This window comes from Acomys russatus, chromosome 11 (genome assembly GCF_903995435.1).
Source record: "Acomys russatus chromosome 11, mAcoRus1.1, whole genome shotgun sequence".
NCBI classification, from domain to species: domain Eukaryota; kingdom Metazoa; phylum Chordata; class Mammalia; order Rodentia; family Muridae; genus Acomys; species Acomys russatus.
In genome coordinates this window covers 54,521,977-54,540,660 of record NC_067147.1, presented here as the reverse complement: position 1 = coordinate 54,540,660, position 18,684 = coordinate 54,521,977, and the positions used below count along the sequence as shown (strand labels likewise).

General features: G+C 50.5%; 3 protein-coding genes and 1 long non-coding RNA gene across 8 annotated transcripts in view; 2 read left to right on the top strand and 2 right to left on the bottom strand.

Annotated features, from left to right (window-relative positions):
* The window catches only part of Tspear (thrombospondin type laminin G domain and EAR repeats), a 202,653-nt gene that overhangs the window by 111,556 nt on the left and 72,413 nt on the right, over positions 1-18,684 (bottom strand). The window lies entirely within an intron of this gene.
* Positions 1-18,684, bottom strand: part of LOC127195780 (uncharacterized) — an 84,801-nt gene that overhangs the window by 5,125 nt on the left and 60,992 nt on the right. The window lies entirely within an intron of this gene.
* On the top strand, positions 5-724 carry LOC127195770 (keratin-associated protein 10-5-like). The gene has a single exon (XM_051153333.1). It carries the CDS (start codon positions 5-7, stop codon positions 683-685), a length of 681 nt encoding a protein of 226 aa, XP_051009290.1. The 3' UTR covers positions 686-724.
* LOC127195757 (keratin-associated protein 10-3-like) lies at positions 12,410-18,618 on the top strand. Of its 5 annotated transcripts, none has more exons than XM_051153316.1 (3): positions 12,410-12,610; positions 14,347-14,351; positions 17,764-18,618. In XM_051153316.1, exons 1-3 carry the CDS (start codon positions 12,430-12,432, stop codon positions 18,445-18,447), a joined length of 870 nt encoding a protein of 289 aa, XP_051009273.1. In that variant the 5' UTR covers positions 12,410-12,429; the 3' UTR covers positions 18,448-18,618. The 5 variants fall into 5 exon arrangements, with proteins under 5 accessions (XP_051009273.1, XP_051009272.1, XP_051009271.1 ...); XM_051153315.1 differs by lacking the exons at positions 12,410-12,610; positions 14,347-14,351 and having other exon boundaries at positions 17,659-17,790; positions 17,854-18,051; positions 18,112-18,618; XM_051153314.1 differs by lacking the exons at positions 12,410-12,610; positions 14,347-14,351 and having other exon boundaries at positions 17,659-17,782; positions 17,873-18,618.

Here is an 18,684-nt window from a genome sequence, read left to right as displayed (position 1 = left end):
TGCCATGGCTGCCTCCACCATGTCTGTCTGCTCTGATGCCTGCACCCACTCCTCCTGGCAGGTGGACGACTGCCCAGAGAGCTGCTGTGAGCCCAGCTGCTGCCAGCCCAGCTGCTGCCAGTCTAGCTGCTGTGTCCCCAGCTGCTGCAAGCCCAGCTGCTGCCAGTCCAGCTGCTGTGCCTCAGGTCCCTGTCTAACCCTTGTCTGCACCCCAGTGTGTTGTGGGTCCAGTCCCTGCTGCCAATCTTCATGCTGCCAGCCAGTGTGCTGCTCCTGCTCCCCCTGCCAGCAGTCCTGTGGTGTGACTCTTTGCTGCAAGCCTGTCTGCTGCACACCTGTCTGCTGTGGATCTTCCTCATGCTGCCAGCAGTCTAGCTGCCAGTCCTCTTGCTGCCAACCATCCTGCTGTGCGGCTGTCTGCTGCACACCTGTCTGCTGCACACCCGTCTGCTCTGGATCCTCCTCATGCTGCCAGCCACCCTGCTGTGCACCTGTCTGCTGCAAGCCTGTCTGCTGCAAGCCCTGCTCCAGCATGTCCCTGCTCTGCCGCCCTGTGTGCAGACCCGCCTGCTGTGTGCCCACCTCCTCCTGCTGTGCCTCCTCCTGCCAGCCCAGCTGCTGCCGCCCAGCCTCCTCCTGTGTGTCCCTGCTCTGCCGCCCTGCCTGCCCCTGCCCTACTTGCTGAGGCTTCTCTTTGTGTAAGAATCTAGCTGTTGAGTAGGCTCTGTTGTCACCCCAACGCTTTAGTGCACCATCTCACCCTGGCTTCTCTGCTGGTGGCCAGCAAGTGTCTATATTGGCTCTATAAGGTCTTTAGGGGCTGGCTGACATTTGTTCACCCCTCCCACGCTTTGGAAGAAGCCCCCAGTTTTTACCTCATGAATTTCTTAGTCAGGGATCCTACGGGTCCTACCCCAGTGGGGAGCATGCCCCTCTACTGTCCAGCCCTGTGTGTCACAAAGCAGAAGCTGTTCTGGAGCTGCATTGTTAGCTGCCTTCCTGGGCTCTTGTGTGCATAGGCCAACCTTGGCTCCTCTCCTGGGTTCTTAGGCTACCCCCCACCCACCCGCTTCAGCTGCACCAGTCATAGTTCAATAAACTGTTTGCCAAACCCTACCAATCTTGTCTTAGTGCTCACATGAATGCTTGAGTTCCCACCCCTGGTTTCTCATAGGGCATGGCGTCCTTTCATGATGTCAGAAGCCAGCATCCCTTGTCCATAAGTATATCGAAGGGATAAACTTGTGTCCAGGGACACAGGGGTGTGGTTCTGACAGTGGCACTTACTCTGGGCATGGCTTTGGCCATCCTGATTTGCCTTAAACTCCCCCACCCTAGTGAGTGAGATGCAGGGAGAAGTTCTCAGTGCAGAACTTGTACCTTGAGGCTTCTACCATAAGTGCCTCCCTGAACTCTGTTCTTTATATAAAAATATGGATAGATGCCAGCTCTCCTGAGGAATTGTGGGGCTTTGGTGCAAGGGGGTTTGATGACCAGTCCATAGAAACCCTGGTCACAAGTCTAACAGCACACCCTGATAGATGACATCTTGCATGGACCATCTACCCTTGCTGGGGGGGGGGGGCACACCCCCTGCTGAGCCCCAGTTTTCTGCTGCCCAGGACTTGGCTCCTTTTCTTGGCTGGGGCCACCATCTCTCTCTGGCTTGGACCCACGGCCTGGTCCAGCCTGTTGCACACAGTAGTATCTGAAAACTAAATTGATCACAACAATGTGCCACCTCTAGGCCACAGCTCCTCAGAGCCCTTCTGTTCTTTCCTGTACCATGCTGGAGCCACAGGTGTGGAGGTGGAGGGCATGCCCCAGAAAGGGATTCTGGGAGTAGACAGGACCTCCCGTTCTCAAGCCCCTGAGACACTGCTCCAGGTCCTGCAGGTAATAGTTACCTTCACTAATAATATGCGTCTACGTTAGGGTTTCTATTGCTGTGAAGAGACACCATGACCACGGCAACTATTATAAAGAGCACATTTAATTAGGGCTGGCTTACAGTTTCAGAGGTTTAGTCCATTATCATCATGGCAGAAAATGTGGCGGCATGCAGGCCGACATGACGCTGGAGAACCAGAGAATTCTACATCTTGAGGCAGGGAGACTGGATTGGATTTCACATTGGGTGGAGCTTGGTCTTAGGAGACCTCAAAGCCCGCCCCCACAGTGACACACTTCCTCCAACAAGGCCACACCTCCTCCAACAAGGCCACACCTCCTCCAACAAGGCCACACCTCCTCCAACAAGGCCACACCTCCTCCAACAAGGCCACACCCACTCCAACAAAGCACCTCCTCCTATTAGTGCCACTCCCTATGGGCCAAGCATTCAAACACATGTATCTATGGGGCCACACCTACTCAACCTGCCATAGTATGTAACTGACAAAGGGATCCAAATTTGTAAATACAGCAAAACAAAAATGAATGAGCAAAAGAGGTGGCAGTGAGCCTGTGGCCAAAGGTCGTATCAGTTGGTCATTCCCACCCATGACAAGAAGAGACAGGTGGCACCCTCAGGATGGCAAGCAGCCAGCTGTCATCATAGCCACAGCGGCCACCATGTGGCCAAAGCATTCAGACTGATAGGAAGACTGCACTGAAACACTCAGAGAAGCGAGTGGTCATTGCAGTGTGTCTAAGAGCACTGTCCCACACAGAGGTTCCCTCCGGAGTACAAATACAGCGGCTCCTAGGAAGCTGGGCAGGCCAGCAAGAACTGAGATGCCGGGGTGCTGGGCTCGTGTGTGTGCTCGGTACATCATCTTCTTATTGTCTGCTGCGAGCGATTTATAATAAAACAGTAAGAAAAGAGGTGTCTAAAAACCGCTATCCCGAACCACGGTTAATATCACAAACTCATAACCGTAAAAAGTAAGTCACCCTCGGGGAATCTAAAGGCATTCTCTCCCAGTGGCTTCAAAAGTTAAAAATGTGTCAGGGACCCAACAGCGTGTGTGGACACACATCATGATGTGGGAGAGGCAGGATTCGGGTAACATACAACTCCTTAGGTGATAGAAAGACTGAGAGTAACTAAGAGTTCAACCCACAAAACCACAAGAGCTTCCAAAATGAGTTTTTTTCCCCCAAGGGAAATTTCAAATTTTAGAAGACAATTGGGGAGATGCAGAAATTATACAAGTATTGGCCTCGCAGGCCTGAGGTCCTGAGCTTGTCCCCTAGGAATCTGTATTTTTAACATAGCTGGGCGTGGCAGCATGCACTGCAGTCCCTGTGTTGGGGAGACAGAGGCAGGAGCGTCCCTGGGGCTCCCTGGCCAGCTAGTCTGGCTGAATCACTGAGCTCAGGACTTAGAGGAAGAGCCTATCTCAAAAAAAAAGCAAAGTGCAGAATGAAGAAGGCAAATGCCATATCAAGCTCCGGCCTCTACACGCACACACAAAATAAACAAACATGATCATTACAGAAGGGATTGAAGCTATAAATAAAACTGATCAGCTGTTTATTAAAAAAAACAATACTAATTAAAATACCAGCAAATCCAGAAGAGAAGAATGACAATAAAGGTTAATTATGATAAAATAAACAATAAAAGAATTTAATGTAAATGGTTTTTTGTTTTTTGTTTTGTTTTTTGAGACAGGGTCTCTCTGTGTAGCCTTGGCTGTCCTAGACTCAATGTGTAGACCACGTTGGCCTCAAACTCACAGTGATCCACCAGCCTCTGCCTCCCAAGTGCTGGGATTAAAGGCGTGCACCACCATGCCTGGCCCCAATGTAAATGTTTTAATGATATTACATTATACGAACTTCCAGGGTTAGATGGTGGGTTAGGCACTGCCCTCCACGTGACAGTGAGTGACAGGAATAGACAAACGAGTGAGAATAAAAGGAAAAGTCAAATGTCCCACTCAGTGACCAGCAAACCCCTCCTACAAAGAGGGAGAAGTAAAACCCCAAACAGTATTTAAGCCAGATAGGGAACACCTAACAAAATTACAGGACTCAGAAAATTCCACTCACCAGGGACAGACCCTGAACGTAAATGTCTCCAGTTAAAGACTCAGAGAAGCCGATTGGATTAGACACTTGAGTTGTTTGTTGTCATCCAGAAATATCTTTTGGGCCAAAATGAAATGGCTCAGTGGGTAAAGAGCCTTGCCACTATGTCTGACGACCTGATTTTTTTTTTTTTTTTTTTTTTAATGTTTGGGACTCACATGGTGGAAGAAGAGAACCAACTTCTGCAAATTGTTCTCTCTCTCACAGAGAGAGAGAGAGAGAGAGAGAGAGAGAGAGAGAGAGAGAGAAAAGAAGAAGAAGAAGAAGAAGAAGAAGAAGAAGAAGAAGAAGAAGAAGAAGAAGAAGAAGAAGAAAAGAGGATATAAACACACGAATCCTTGCTCGAGTTCTCCTCTTCTATGCAGTTCAAGACCTGCCCCGCCCCCACGCCTAAGGAATGATGCTACCCATAATGGACTGGCCCTTCATACATCAATGAACAACCAGTACAATCCTCACAGACATGCCCACAGGCCAGCCTGACTGAGGACCAGTACAGTCCTCACAGACATGCCCACAGGCCAGCCTGACTGAGGACCAGTACAGTCCTCACAGACATGCCCACAGGCCAGCCTGACTGAGGACCAGTACAGTCCTCACAGACATGCCCACAGGCCAGCCTGACTGAGGACCAGTACAGTCCTCACAGACATGCCCACAGGCCAGCCTGACTGAGGACCAGTACAGTCCTCACAGACATGCCCACAGGCCCAGCCTGACTGAGGACCAGTACAGTCCTCACAGACATGCCCACAGGCCAGCCTGACCTGAGGACCAGTACAGTCCTCACAGACATGCCACAGCGCCAGCCTGACTGAGGACCAGTACAGTCCTCACACAGCCATGCCCACCAGGCCAGCCTGACTGAGGACCAGTACAATCCTCACAGACATGCCCACGGCCAGCCTGACTGAGGACCAGTACAGTCCTCACAGACATGCCCACAGGCCAGCCTGACTGAGGACCAGTACAACCTCACAGACATGCCCACAGGCCAGCCTGACTGAGGACCAGTACAGTCCTCACAGACATGCCCAGGCCAGCCTGACTGAGGACCAGTACAGTCCTCACAGACATGCTCACAGGCCAGCCTGACTGAGGACCAGTACAGTCCACAGACATGCCCACAGCCACTGAGGACCAGTACAGTCCTCACAGACATGCTCACAGGCCAGCCTGACTGAGGACCAGTACAATCCTCACAGACATGCTCACAGGCCAGCCTGACTGAGGACCAGTACAGTCCTCACAGACATGCTCACAGGCCAGCCCGACTGAGGACCAGTACAGTCCTCACAGACATGCTCACAGGCCAGCCCGACTGAGGACCAGTACAATCCTCACAGACATGCTCACAGGGCAGCCTGACTGAGGACCAGTACAATCCTCACAGACATGCCCACAGGCCAGCCTGACTGAGGACCAGTACAGTCCTCACAGACATGCTCACAGGCCAGCCTGACTGAGGACCAGTACAATCCTCACAGACATGCTCACAGGGCAGCCTGACTGAGGACCAGTACAATCCTCACAGACATGCCCACAGGCCAGCCTGACTGAGGTAACTCCTAAGAGTCTCTTCCCTGGGGATCCTATGTCGTGTCATGTTAATACTTGACCATGTCCCCTGGATGGGGAGACCTGGCGGCACTCAGAGGAAGGATAGCTAGTTACCAAGAAGAGACTTGATATTCTGAGAGCATATATAGGGGGAGGAGGTCTCCCTCAGTCACGGACATAGGGGAGGGGAGAAGGGGAGAAATGGGAAGGAGGGAAGAATGGGAGGAAACAGGGGAAGGGCTAACAATCTAGATGTAATATGAATAAATTAATAAAAAAATACTTAAAACTAACAAGTATAACTCAGTTATAAAAAAAAAGTGTTACTGCACATGGAGAGTGAGACAAGCGTGGATATCTGCATGTTCTCATTGTTCAATTCTCCCCAATAGATGGATCCAAATTATGAACAAAGAAAACTCACAGTTAAAATACACCACAGAGCAAATGGCCTCAATGGAAGCCTGCAGAAAACTCTACCTGACAGCCATGTAATGCACATTCTGCCCAGCAGAGGACTTTCTCAAAAACAGATCACATTTTAGGTCACAAACCAAGACTTAACAAATTCCAAAATACTTTCTTGCAGGTCATAATGCAATAAAAGTAGAAACTAACACCCAGAAAAACCAATGGATCACTAAAGACACCAGAAAGGAAACTTAAAAATCCCTATAATCAAATAAAAGTGAAAATACAATTTATCAGAACTCCCGGGATACAGCAAAGGTGATTCTAAAAGGCAAGTGTACAGTTATGGATGCTTACATTAAAACTCCAAAGGGGGAGGGGTTTAGAGAGATAGACCAGCATTTCAGAGCACTTGGTGCCCTTGCAGAGGACCTGAGTTAAATCCCTAACACCCACAAAGCAGTTCACAACAGCCTATAACTCCAGTTCCAGGGGACACACTCTTCTGAGCTCCTCTGGCACCAGGCATGCACATGATACTCAAGCACATGCAGGCAAAACACACATACACAAAGAAAATAAATAAACCTACAAGAAAATCAGAGAGAAGTGTACCCAGAAATCCTATGGATCACTGTCTTGATTCTTGGATGGTCTTAGGTGGGGCTGATCTAGGGACTATATTTTGCAGTTGTCGCACTATTGCCCACCATCCAGAAACTCCCAAATGAATCAGTATTATTCCACTAAGATCAAAGCTGCTGGGCTGGAGAGATGGCTCGGGGAGGAGGGGGGCGGGGTGGTTTAAGAGCACTGTCTGCTGTTCCAGAGGTCCTGAGTTCAATTCCCAGCAATGACATGGTAGCTCACAACCATCTATACTGGGATCTGATGCCCTCTTCTGGCGTGCATGAAGATAGCATGCTCATATACATAAATAAATCTTTAAAAAAATAAAAAGATCGAAGCTGCCGGCAGCTACCAGATCAATTTACATAAGCCCCTCCTGCATGCACTACTCTCACTAGGTGTCTTGGCTCTGCAAGGTACAGGCCCCTTCTTCCACAAACTGCCAACAGGAAGGGAAAACACTCTGAGTATGTCCTCCAGTTACAAAATCAATGTGGTGGCCACATCTTTCAGAACACGTGACAGCCCTCACTGTTAGGTTGGATAAATCCTGGGATGCTAGAAAGGCCGCTACGGCCTGGGGAAGAACCTGGACCATGCCTTTTCAGCTCTTCCTGCTGTGGCTTCCAAATGAGAAGGCAAAGGCTATCAAGGTACATGAGCACACTGGCCGATTTCTGCAGGCTAGTAGCCTCCAGGCCATGCTGGGCGAGCATCTCTTCAAGTGACTCACTTTAAGCATGGATAAGTTCCTGAACACATAATGGCCTGTCAAAATTAGGTCAAAAGGACATACATAACCTGGACAGTTCTACACTGGTCAGTGGGTTTGAACCAGTGATCGCCTCAGCAAAGAAAAGCTCAAGACCAGTCAGTCTCACGCCTGCGTTTTACCAAATCCTCCACGAAGAGCTGGCGCCCAGACATCCCAGTCTGTCAAGGAACAAGGGCAGGGGAACCTCCTACCTGATGCTGCCTAAGCCAGCATCACCCTAGTACCAAAGCCTGATAAGGACACAGCCAGAAACACACACACACACACACACACACACACACACACACACACACACACAGGCTGGTAACATGGACACAAGAGTTGTCGGCAACACATTTCAAACAGAATTCCACAGCACATTAAAAGATCATATATAGCATGACTGAGTGAGTTTCATTCTAGGGACGCAAATATGGCTTGACACACACAGATCAATAAATGTGATACAGCATATAAATACACACAGAGCCCAAATCACATGACCATCTGAGTGGATGCCCTTGGCAAAAGTCCAACATCCCTTCATGTTCAAAAGCCCTGACAAATGAAAACAGGAATAGGAAGACCTACCTCAATAAAAATGCTATAATAAAAACAGGAATAGGAAGACCTAGCTCAATACAAAATGCTATATACAACCAGCCCGCAGTATGCACCATACTTAATAGGGGAGAGAGATCTAAAAACAAGAATGCAGCAAGTGTATACTGTTAGGTCTCAGGCAGTTCATATACAGAGAAATGACAGTTCTGGCCCACCTCAAGCAGGACTATAAAGGGATTTCTAGCAGTGAGATAAAGCCAGCATTGCTCAAGAACTCAAGAAATGGGATCACCTTATGTCAAAAGGAGCCATTTCCCTTGCCTCTGACAGAAGGGGCACATGGCTCCCCATTGCAATCTGTGGCATATCAAAGCCCCTGCTGGCCTCCAGGCTTCTATAGCACCTATTCACAAGTATGCATTATACATTTCAAAGCCCCCACACTAGCACCCTGCCCTTCTTACTTCTCTAGGCTTCCCTCCTCCCAGTTACCTGGTTGCTCTCTCTATAATGGCAAGGTTTTTACCCCTGCCCCCAACTATCTCCATCATACTTCTCTCTCCTCTCTCTCTCTCTCTCTCTCTCTCTCTCTCTCTCTCTCTCTCTCTCTCTCTCTCTCTCTGTTTTCTTTTTAAATATTTATTTATTTATTACTATGTATACAGTGATCTGGCCTGCATGTACACCTGTACACCAGAAGAGGGCACCAGATATCACAGTAGATGGTTGTGAGCCGCCATGTGGTTGCTGGGAATTGAACTCAGGACCTTTGGAAGAGCAAACAGTGCTCTTAACCTCTGAGCCATCTCTCCAGCCCTCCATTATTCTCTCTTGCTGTTCTCCCCTCTCTCACAGATAGTCCTGGCCACGCCATGTCTACTCTGCTGGCTGTGTACAGTCTGCATCTTTTTCTCTCTGCTCTGGACTTTTCTAGGTGCCCCTGGCTATTCTCTCTCTCTCTCTCTCTCTCTCTCTCTCTCTCTCAATAACAATCTTCCTAATAACAGAGCAACCATTTCAGTGGTTTATTTACTGCACCCCCTCACATACATATACATTGCCTGAGTTTGTAGCCATAGCAATAAGACAAGGGAAAGAAATATGGGGGATACAAAAAAAATCAAAATGTCCTTACTTTCAGACAGTATTCTTATGTAAAAGCCGCCAACGACTCCATCAGAAAAGCTTAAATCTGATAAACAACTACAACAACAACCACTTCTAGTGGGATAGCAGGATGTAAAATCACCATATAAAACTCAGTGTCTTCTCTGTACTCAATGGACAGACTGAGAGAAAAAAAAAGCAAGAATGATCAGAACCCGTTTACAGTTGTCTCCAAAAACAGAACACACGTAAACAAACAAAGAAGTGAAAGAAAAAAGAAAGAAAGAAAGAAAAGAAGGAAGAACTCCAGTGGAAGGGAGGACTTCCCAGGTCATAGAGCTGAGAATCAATGACATGAAAATGGCCAGGTCTACAAAACCAACCTACAAAGACAATGCTCTGCTCATCAAACTTCCAGCAGCATTCTCTAGAGAAATAGGAAAATAAATCCTAAAATTCACAAGGAAGCAAAAAGACACTTATCATCTATCTATCTATCTATCTATCTATCTATCTATCTATCTATCTATCTTCTATCTGTCTGTCTGTCTGTCGGTCTGCCTGCCTGTCTGTCTGTCTATCTATCCATTTATTTTTTTATAAGATAGGATTTCTCTGTGTAGCCTTGGCTAAATTGGAATTCTGTAAACCAAGCTGGTTTCGAATGCACAGATCCACCTGCCTCTGCCTCCCAAGTGTTGGGATTAAAGGTGTCTGCCACCACAGCCCACCTAGAGAGAGCCTGAATTTTTAAGGCAATCCTGAACACAAAGATGAATGCTGGAGGTGTCACACTGCCTTGTCTCAAACTGTAAAACAGGTGTAAGGACCAAAAGTGGCGTAGTGCCAGCAAAGATGTGTAGACTAGTGAAACAGAAAACCCAGTTATGACCAAAAAAGAGGTGTGAACGGGCTGAAGAGATGGCTCAGTGGGTGAAGGTGCTTCTGCACACGCGGGATGACCCAAGTAGATTCCCAGCACCAGTGAAAGCCAGGCACAGAAGCAAGCGTCTTCATCCTCAGCACTGGGGACGTAGAGACAGGAGGATCCCTGGTGCTCACCAGCTAGCCAGTCCAGGCGAATTGGTGAGATTCGGGTTCAGTGAGAGACCCTATCTCAATAAACAAATAAACAAACAAATAAATAAGATGGAGAGTGATGGAGGAAGGCACTCAATGTTGACCTCTAGACCCCCTTCCCCCGCAACTAAACACTGTGCCAAAATATCTCTGGACTTGTCAAACAAATGTGCTAGGGAAAGTGGACTGTGGCACATGCCATGGATGACGAGAATAAAACCCGCTGTGTCCATTCCCAAAAAGCCTCCAAAGATGTGCTCTACCAAAATGAGGGTATCAGCCCAGAAGGAGATCACAAGGAGCCACCGCTGCAGAAAACTCAAGGAAAAGACAAAAGAATAGCGAGGGAGACCCGGGAGCAGCAGAACACCAGTGCAGGGGGGTGGGCGAAAGCTGAGGGGGCACCCAGTGCTAAGGCAGGGGTGGGAGGCAAGGCCTGAGAGATACCAGAGCTGAGGGATGGCCAGCTCAGACTGGCCTGTGAGTGCAGAGTACTAGATGTAATGTTCACAAGGAATAACACACCTGTTAAGGGAGGTGTGTGTATGTGTGCATGTGTGCGTGCGCGCGCGCGCGCACGTGTGTGTGTGTGTGTGTGTGTGTGTGTGTGTGTGTGTCTTCAGAGCTTGGGGGCACTTAGGGGACAGTCTGGGAAGATGTAATGACTGGAACATAGGGAAAAACACCAAGCAAACAAGCAAACAAACAAACAGAAGCGATCAAGTTCAAGAGGGGAAAACAAAACAGAAATGCGTATGAATACGGAGACTAACCTACACAGAAACACTCAATGAAGATGATACTGAGATGTGAAATAAAACAACATTAAGTAATAAATGGTTGGTGCCCTGATTTAAGAGCACGTTGAGGGCTGGAGAGATGGCTTAGTGGTTAGGAGCACTGTCTGCTCCTCCAGGGGTCCTGAGTTCAATTCCCAGCAACCACGTGGTGGCTCACAACCATCTGTAATGTAATCTGATGCTCTCTTCTGGCCTGCAGGTGTATATGCAGGCAGAGCACTGTGTACATAATTATAGATAAATATTTTTTAAAAAGAGCACGTTGAGGCAGTTCTGCCTTCACAATGGAAGGAGGGGCTCTCAGGAGGTGAGAGAGGACAATGCTGTCCTCCACAGTAGAAAATTGGGTCATATTTAAAGACAAAAACTCAAACAACAATAACAACAACAAACCCACAGAATAAGTGTGTTATTTTAAAAAGTAGCTGTGCAACAAGGATACTGTTGGGAGAGGAGCCTGCTGAGTCTGGGATGGAGGAGGGGTATAGGGAGAGGAACCTGCTGAGTCTGCGATGGAGGAGAGGGTATAGGGAGAGGAACCTGCTGAGTCTGCGATGGAGAGGGTGGCGACCATCTGTAGGAACAGAGGGGCCCATGCGGTGAGAATTTGGGCTTCTTTTAAAAGACAGAATACAAGAATATGTTTTCATTTTAATCCCCAATGTGGGGATATGGGGCTGCTTCACAGCAGCTGAGTATGATTTGCCTCGTGCTCTAGCAGAGGCGTGGTTTTGTCAGAGGCAGATAGTTTCTCCAAAAGAGTGTGGTGTTAGGAATTGTAGAGACTTTTCAGAGGGGATATAAATGCTAGGGCCCCCGAGAGGCACGGTGAGTTGTTGGGTTGTTAGTTGTTGGTTGCAGTTTGCTAGTAGTCTTGTATGCAAAGAAGAAATTACATACAATCCTGATGGCGAAGATGAAACCTGCCCCAAGGAACTTGACGCCCCAAATCAGCAGGAAGTAGTTTAGTGATAACTTTGTCCCCTTTCCTTTTTTTCTCTAATATCCAGTGTTAGAGGGTTGACAGGGAAAAAGAAAAAGGGTGGAGAAGAGTGGAAGAAACAGAAACCCACCAAGTAGCAAACAGGGCCTGCAACATGGAGAAGGCAAGGCACTGGGCCAGAGGGAGCCATGCCTGATGGGGCTCCTGTTGCTGAGGACAATGTGGGAGACAGCAGGGGGAGTTTGCAGGTGCCAGCTCCACCCAGCCACAGTGTCAAGTGGTCACTTTCAGGATAAGGATGTACCTTGGCCCTGCTATGACCCACGCTCTCAGTCATAAACTGGCTGTGTTGTCCGGAAACAAGATGAACAACAAGGAAAGGAAAGGTGGCTGCACTCACGAGACAGTGTACTCAGGAGACGCATAAAAACCCCAGGGCCAGGCACCTCGCACACGCACACACACACACACACACACACACACACTCACTCTACTCACACTCACACAGGTACGCCCCCCTCTCTCCTGGTCCAACCCCCACCATGGCTGACACCTGCTGTACAAGGACCTGTGTGATTGCTGCGTCCACCACATCTGTATGCTCTAGTAATCTGGGCTGCAGCAACCGGATCTGCTCGCCCAGCACCTGCACCGGTGCCTCCTGGCAGGTGGACAATTGCCAAGAGAGCTACTGTGAGCCCCCATGCTGTGCCCCTAGCTGCTGTGCCCCAATTCCTTCCCTCCTATGCACCCCAGTGAGCTGTGCATCTAGTCCTTGCTGCCCATCTTTCTGCACCAGTGCCTGCATGCCCTCATGCTGTCAGCAGTCTAGCTGCCAGTCTTCATGCTGCCAGCCATCCTGCTGTGCACCTGTGTGCTGCAAGCCTGTGTGCTGCACACCTGTCTGCTGCACACCCATCTGCTCTGGATCCTCCTCATGTTGCCAGCCATCCTGCTGTGCACCTGTCTGCTGCAAGCCTGTCTGCTGCAAGCCCTGCTCCAGCATGTCCCTGCTCTGCCGCCCTGTGTGCAGACCTGTCTGCTGTGTGCCCACCTCCTCCTGCTGTGCCTCCTCCTGCCAGCCCAGCTGCTCCTGTGTGTCCCTGCTGTGCCGCCCCTGCCTGCTCCCGCCCAGGCCTGCTGTGGCCTCTCCTCAGGCCAGAAGTCCAGCTGTTGTTGATGGGCCTGATCCTGGTGCCAGCTGGTCAGGTCCCTCCCTGTGGACACTCTCGCCTTCTCCAGTCTGCACCTAACCTGAGCTAGACAGTCTCCCCAAAAGAGGAACACCATGTGTCCCCTGCACTGACCAGGCCTCTCCTCCTACCTTCCAGGAGTCACTGGGTCACTGTTCTTCCCTGTGCCTCTGTTGTTCTGGGACACTTCCCTTGATATCAGCAGCTCACATCACTAATAAATTCATGACCACTCAACATGCTTCTGTGTTGTTATTTTTCATGTCTGTGATGAAATATCTACCATAGACATGAGGGGCAAACAAATGGCCTTACTCAGGGCATCAGCTCATCGTTCCAAGGTAAAGGGGATGAAACGATCTCTTGGTACTGTCCAGGTAGCAGAGCGAGAAGCTCATGTCTCATTCCCTCCTTTCCCCCTTTGTCCTCCCTGCTCCATCCCATGGGGTGGCACTGCCCCCCATTCAGACACGGCCCGCCTCAGAGAACCTGCTCTCAGAACATCCTCTCAGATGCACCCAGAGCTTACCCCCCCCCCCATCTCCTAGTCAGGTAGGCTGCAGGGGAACAGCCATCACCTCCCTCATGCTGAGGGGGCATGTGACCTCCGTGGACTACACTCTCCCTTAATCACAGACCTAGCTGGAACTGAGTGACCCTGCTCAGTGGTCAGAAGGGCCTGTGTCCTCTCTTGAAGCTCAGGACCTCTTCCCAGACAGGTTCAACCAATAATCTGCATGCCCAGGACTCCCCTGGCAGATGTGGCCTGGTCTGCAGCCATCCTATGCTGTTTGTCTGGGAAAACTGGTCTGGGCAAGGCTGCCTGCAGATGCTAGCAAGAGAAGAGAGCTGTTGCAGCCTTCGGAACCCACAGGTCCTCTCTCTGGCTACTGCTACCTGTCTAGGGTATCCTTGTCATCAAGTTCCTGCTGTGACAAGCCTGCTTCCCTGATCCTTGGAGCAGGTCTCCATCATGGCAAGGGTGGAATAGGATGTACAGGCTCAGGAAGGGCACCCTGACTCCCATCTGGTCCCACTCTTGGGGGGGCACCTTGTCCAGTAGCCCCATCATCAGGATGACAGTGTCAGGAGCTACAACACCTGTCAGAGTTGCTCCTGGTGTCACCTTGACTGTGCTGACAGGTAGCCAGAAAATGCTGAGAGAAAGTTCTGAGCATGGGTGTGAGAGATTTCACTGAGGGGAAAAGACACTCCTGGTGAGGCTGGAGACAAGATGGAAGAGAGGGAGAGGAGAAAGCCAGCTAGGCCAGGTGCTCTTTGCTTACTGTCCTCCATGGTGCGAGTGGCTTGGCTTCGCTTCACCCTGCCTGCCATGGCAGACTAAACCCTCTGTAGCCATGCGCAAAGCTAATGCTTCCTCCTTAGGTTGTTTTTGTCAGGTATTGCCAGCGGCACAGTCTGGTGAACACATCACTGATACTCCACCCGGTGTCCCTGCCCACCCTGGCTGCCAGCTCTCCTCTGCACAGGGATGTCTCCCCTGACTCTGCATTGTGCTTCTGTGCCAGGACAGCCCTAGGAGGCCAGTGCTGGACAGAAGGGACAGGACATGGGCAGGGATGACCCTCCTGAACTGGGAGATGCAACCAAGTGTCAGTCAGAGCTCCAGACTCACTTCCCAGCGGCCATACCCCAGCCCTGGCCTCAGCTCCTGTCAGGTTCATTCTGTAGGGTCTCAGGGTGCCCTCTGGCCTGTTCATGGTCAATTGAACTCACAAACTTGGAGCAGTGAGTGACATGGCTGTGGCCAGGAACAGTGGGATGTGGCCGCGCTGTGACACAGGTGACACAGGTGACGCTCATGAGAAGATGGACAAGCATGTGGCTACTTGGCAGGAGTTCAGGAAGCCAAAGGTCCTAAGGTGAGTCACTTGTACCCTGCAGAGTTTTGAGACAGTGTACCCCCCAAGGAATTGGATTTTTCTCAGGACCTTCACGCTGGGAGAAGGAAAAACGCTGAGCCTGCTCCCATCCAGATGTGGATGGAGCCACTGGAAGCCAGCTGATGATGGGCAAGATCACACCTAGGCCAGGACTGTTAATTGTACACACTTCTTGCCTATTTAAACTTTACTCTGGTGTCCGGACTCTGAAGACAGACTCAAGGGTAGCACTTTCGGTGCATCTGTCTTCCTCTTCCCCATATGGCTGTACTGGAAAAAAAAAATCTCTCTTTGATGTTCACCGATTCCTATGTAACTGGTACATCAAGGCCCGTGGCACAGCCTGGATTGTCAGGGCTGCGGGGCTCTGGACCAGCTGCGAGTGGCTTGGCTAAGAGCCCAGAGACATAGAAAGCTGTCAAATCTGGCAGAACAGGTCTGGGCAGCTCTCTCCCTGTGGCCCCGTGGGCATCTGGAGATGGGTGAAGGGCCTAAGCATCATTCACTGGGCAAGGAGGGCAAGCTGAGAAAATCGCAAAATTGCCAAGCCCATTGGTTTTTTTGTTTGTTTGTTGTTGTTTTTTTAAAGATTTTATTTATTTATTTATTATTTATACAGTACTCTGCCCCCATGTGTGCCTGCAGGCCAGAAGAGAACACCAGATCTCATTACAGATGGTTGTGAACCACCATGTGGTTGCTGGGAATTGAACTCAGGACCTTTAGAAGAACAGACAGTGCTCTTAACCTCTGAGCCATCTCTCCAGCCCCCGCCAAGCCCATTGTATAGGCCAGAATTAAACTCCTGATAAGGCCAAGCCCTAGAGCATGGGCTCACTATGAAGTACAGGAAGCATGGCTTGGATGATCCAGTCTGAGGGTCATGTCTTTGGGACACATGCCTGCTTTGTCACCTCAGAGTCCATTTTCCCACAATCAGTGACTTCAGAAAAAAAATCTGTTTTGTGGGAAAGAGATCATATAGGACGCAACATCAAGACACTCATAGCCTATGTCACCATTGGAGCCGCACAGCATGTGTCCTACAGACAGAACCCAGAAATGAATGCTCATACTCCTGAAATGGAGACGGGAGTGCGAAACCCTGTGTCTTGTCTGAGGGCATGCACATTAGTAATTTGTGAAGGCACGGATAATGTCACCTCTTCATGTATTTCCCAGAGAAATGCTTGGGGACTTTTCCTAAGCTCCTTTGTAGAATTAATGACCCCCTCCCCCCGCAGCCCAGCTTATTGGAATTCATAAGTTCCACAGAAAGTTTTAAAGCCCCCACACTGCTTCCCCAGCATAGCTTCTGTCTCAGAAAAGCTGAGGACAGCTGGCAAGAGGCAGCCACCTACTCTCAACAGACTTCTGGCTGTGACCCACCTGCCTAGCCCCCTCTCATTCTAGTGCGTGGAACCACCTAGAACTCAGTGCTGTGGTTTTGGAGATCTCATTCCTCCATGTGTGCTCTGGACTTCCTGTCACGCAAGGACTCTGATGCCACAAAATGACAATGTCACTGAACAACAGAGTTGCATTCCAACTGCCCAGGAAGTCTCCCTCCCAGAAACAGAATTTGACCAATTGTAGCCATGGTCCTGTTCCCAACCGAACTTAAACCTGCAAAGTCTTCTGCAGCCCAGGCAGCAAAAATCTTTGTGACACAGGGTGATCATCTCAGGCCAGGCCATCATGGACAGAGCCTCCCCCTCAGAGCGTGCTGCCAGAGACTCACATGCCCAGAGCCATGACCTCAGTGTGCAAAGTCCCCTGTCATCATAGAAACCTGCCAGGTGTCAGCAGAGAGAGACAGGCAGTGTGCTAGCCAACATGGCCCTGTGACAGATGTGTGCTCTACACAGACACTCAGCTGGGTCACCTGACACCAGGAAATCAACACTAGTGGGGGTAGGGGTGGGATGGGGATTGGCTCCTTGGAGACTCGCTGGTCTTTACAGAGATTTTGTTTTAAGGTTTTTTGAGACAAGGTCTCATTGGGTAGCCCAGACTGGCCTCGACCTTGAGACCTGCCTTGGCCTCGGCCTCTTTGGAGCTCACACCACACTGACGTCTGATGAGATTTTACAATGATTCTCTTTGTCTCTTCCTCTTCTGTCTCCCTAATAGCCATTGGCAAAAGATGGTGCCTCTAGCCTGTCCTGGAGTGCATGGCCACCAGGTGCCACCAGTGGCTGGCATCTTGCACACTGGCAGAGATGGATCTTCAAACTACCCAGTTTTCTACCTGTTTCTCTCTATCTCTGTCTGTCTCTGTTTCTCTGTCTCTCTCTGTGTCTCTGTCTGTCTGTCTGTCTTTCTGTCTGTCTGTCTGTCTCTCTCTTTCTCTCTCTCTTTCTCTTTCTCCCAGAAACCAGGCCTCTTGATTCCTGCAATCTCCACATGGACAGAAGCTGCCAGCAAGCCTGCTGAGACCTTGCCATTCGCAGTGCTCAGTCTCTCCCTCACTCCAGAGCTGCCAGCAAGCCTTGGTCCCTAACCACATAGGTCTAAGGCTGTGTTCAGGGAAGAGGAACTTCCCACAAGGCACCTGCTACACAACAGGAAGAGAGGTGCTTCTCCCTCTGGAAAAACAGGAGCAGGAGGAGGATAAAAAGCCAACAGCCCAGCACCTCACACACACACACACATTCACGACTCACTCACTCCACTCCAAGCCAGCTCTGCCATGGCCGCCTCCACCATGTCTGTCTGCTCTGACGCTTACACCCACTCCTCCTGGCAGGTGGACGACTGCCCAGAGAGCTGCTGTGAGCCCAGCTGCTGTGCCCCCAGCTGCTGTGCCCCCACCTGCTGCCAGCCTAGCTGCTGCCAATCTAGCTGCTGCCAGCCCAGCTGCTGCCAGTCTAGCTGCTGTGCCCCAGCTCCCTGTCTAACCCTCATCTGCAGCCCAGTGAGCTGTGTGTCCAGTTCCTGCTGCCAATCTTCGTGCACACCCTCATGCTACCAGCAGTCTATCTGCCAGCCAGCATGCTGCACCTGCTCCCCCTGCCAGCAGTCCTGTGGTGTGACTCTTTGCTGCAAGCCTGTCTGCTGCACACCTGTCTGCTGTGGATCCTCCTCATGCTGCCAGCAGTCTAGCTGCCAGTCCTCTTGCTGCCAGCCATCCTGCTGTGTGCCTGTCTGCTGCAAGCCTGTCTGCTGCACACCTGTCTGCTGCACACCCATCTGCTCTGGCTCTTCCTCATGCTGCCAGCCACCCTGCTATGCCCCTGTCTGCTGCAAGCCTGTCTGCTGCAAGCCCTGCTCCAGCATGTCCCTGCTCTGCCGCCCTGTGTGCAGACCCGCCTGCTGTGTGCCCACCTCCTCCTGCTGTGCCTCTTCCTGCCAGCCCAGCTGCTGCCGCCCAGCCTCCTCCTGTGTGTCCCTGCTGTGCCGCCCTGCCTGCTCCCGCCAGGCCTGCTGTGGCCTCTCCTCAGGCCAGAAGTCCAGCTGCTAAGTGCCAGGACCCACTGGAGCAGCAGGGCACAGGACTACATCCCCATCAGCCTGTGAAGGCACAGCCCAGAAGAAAGATTTATACCACCTGAAGAGAAACCAGAGCATAGCTCAACCATTAGAAGGCCCAGCGTGTTCCTCCTCCACCAGGTCCCAGGGGTGCTGGCTATTCCCTTCCCACCCCTCCCTGTCTGGATAACCCTGCTCATGTGCTCAGCTGCACTACCACACCTCTACA

What these genes read in the sequence shown, in the direction of transcription:
- LOC127195770 (XM_051153333.1), top strand. Translation starts at nt 5, where the DNA reads ATGGCTGCCTCCACCATGTCTGTCTGCTCTGATGCCTGCACCCACTCC.
- LOC127195757 (XM_051153316.1), top strand. Translation starts at nt 12,430, where the DNA reads ATGGCTGACACCTGCTGTACAAGGACCTGTGTGATTGCTGCGTCCACC.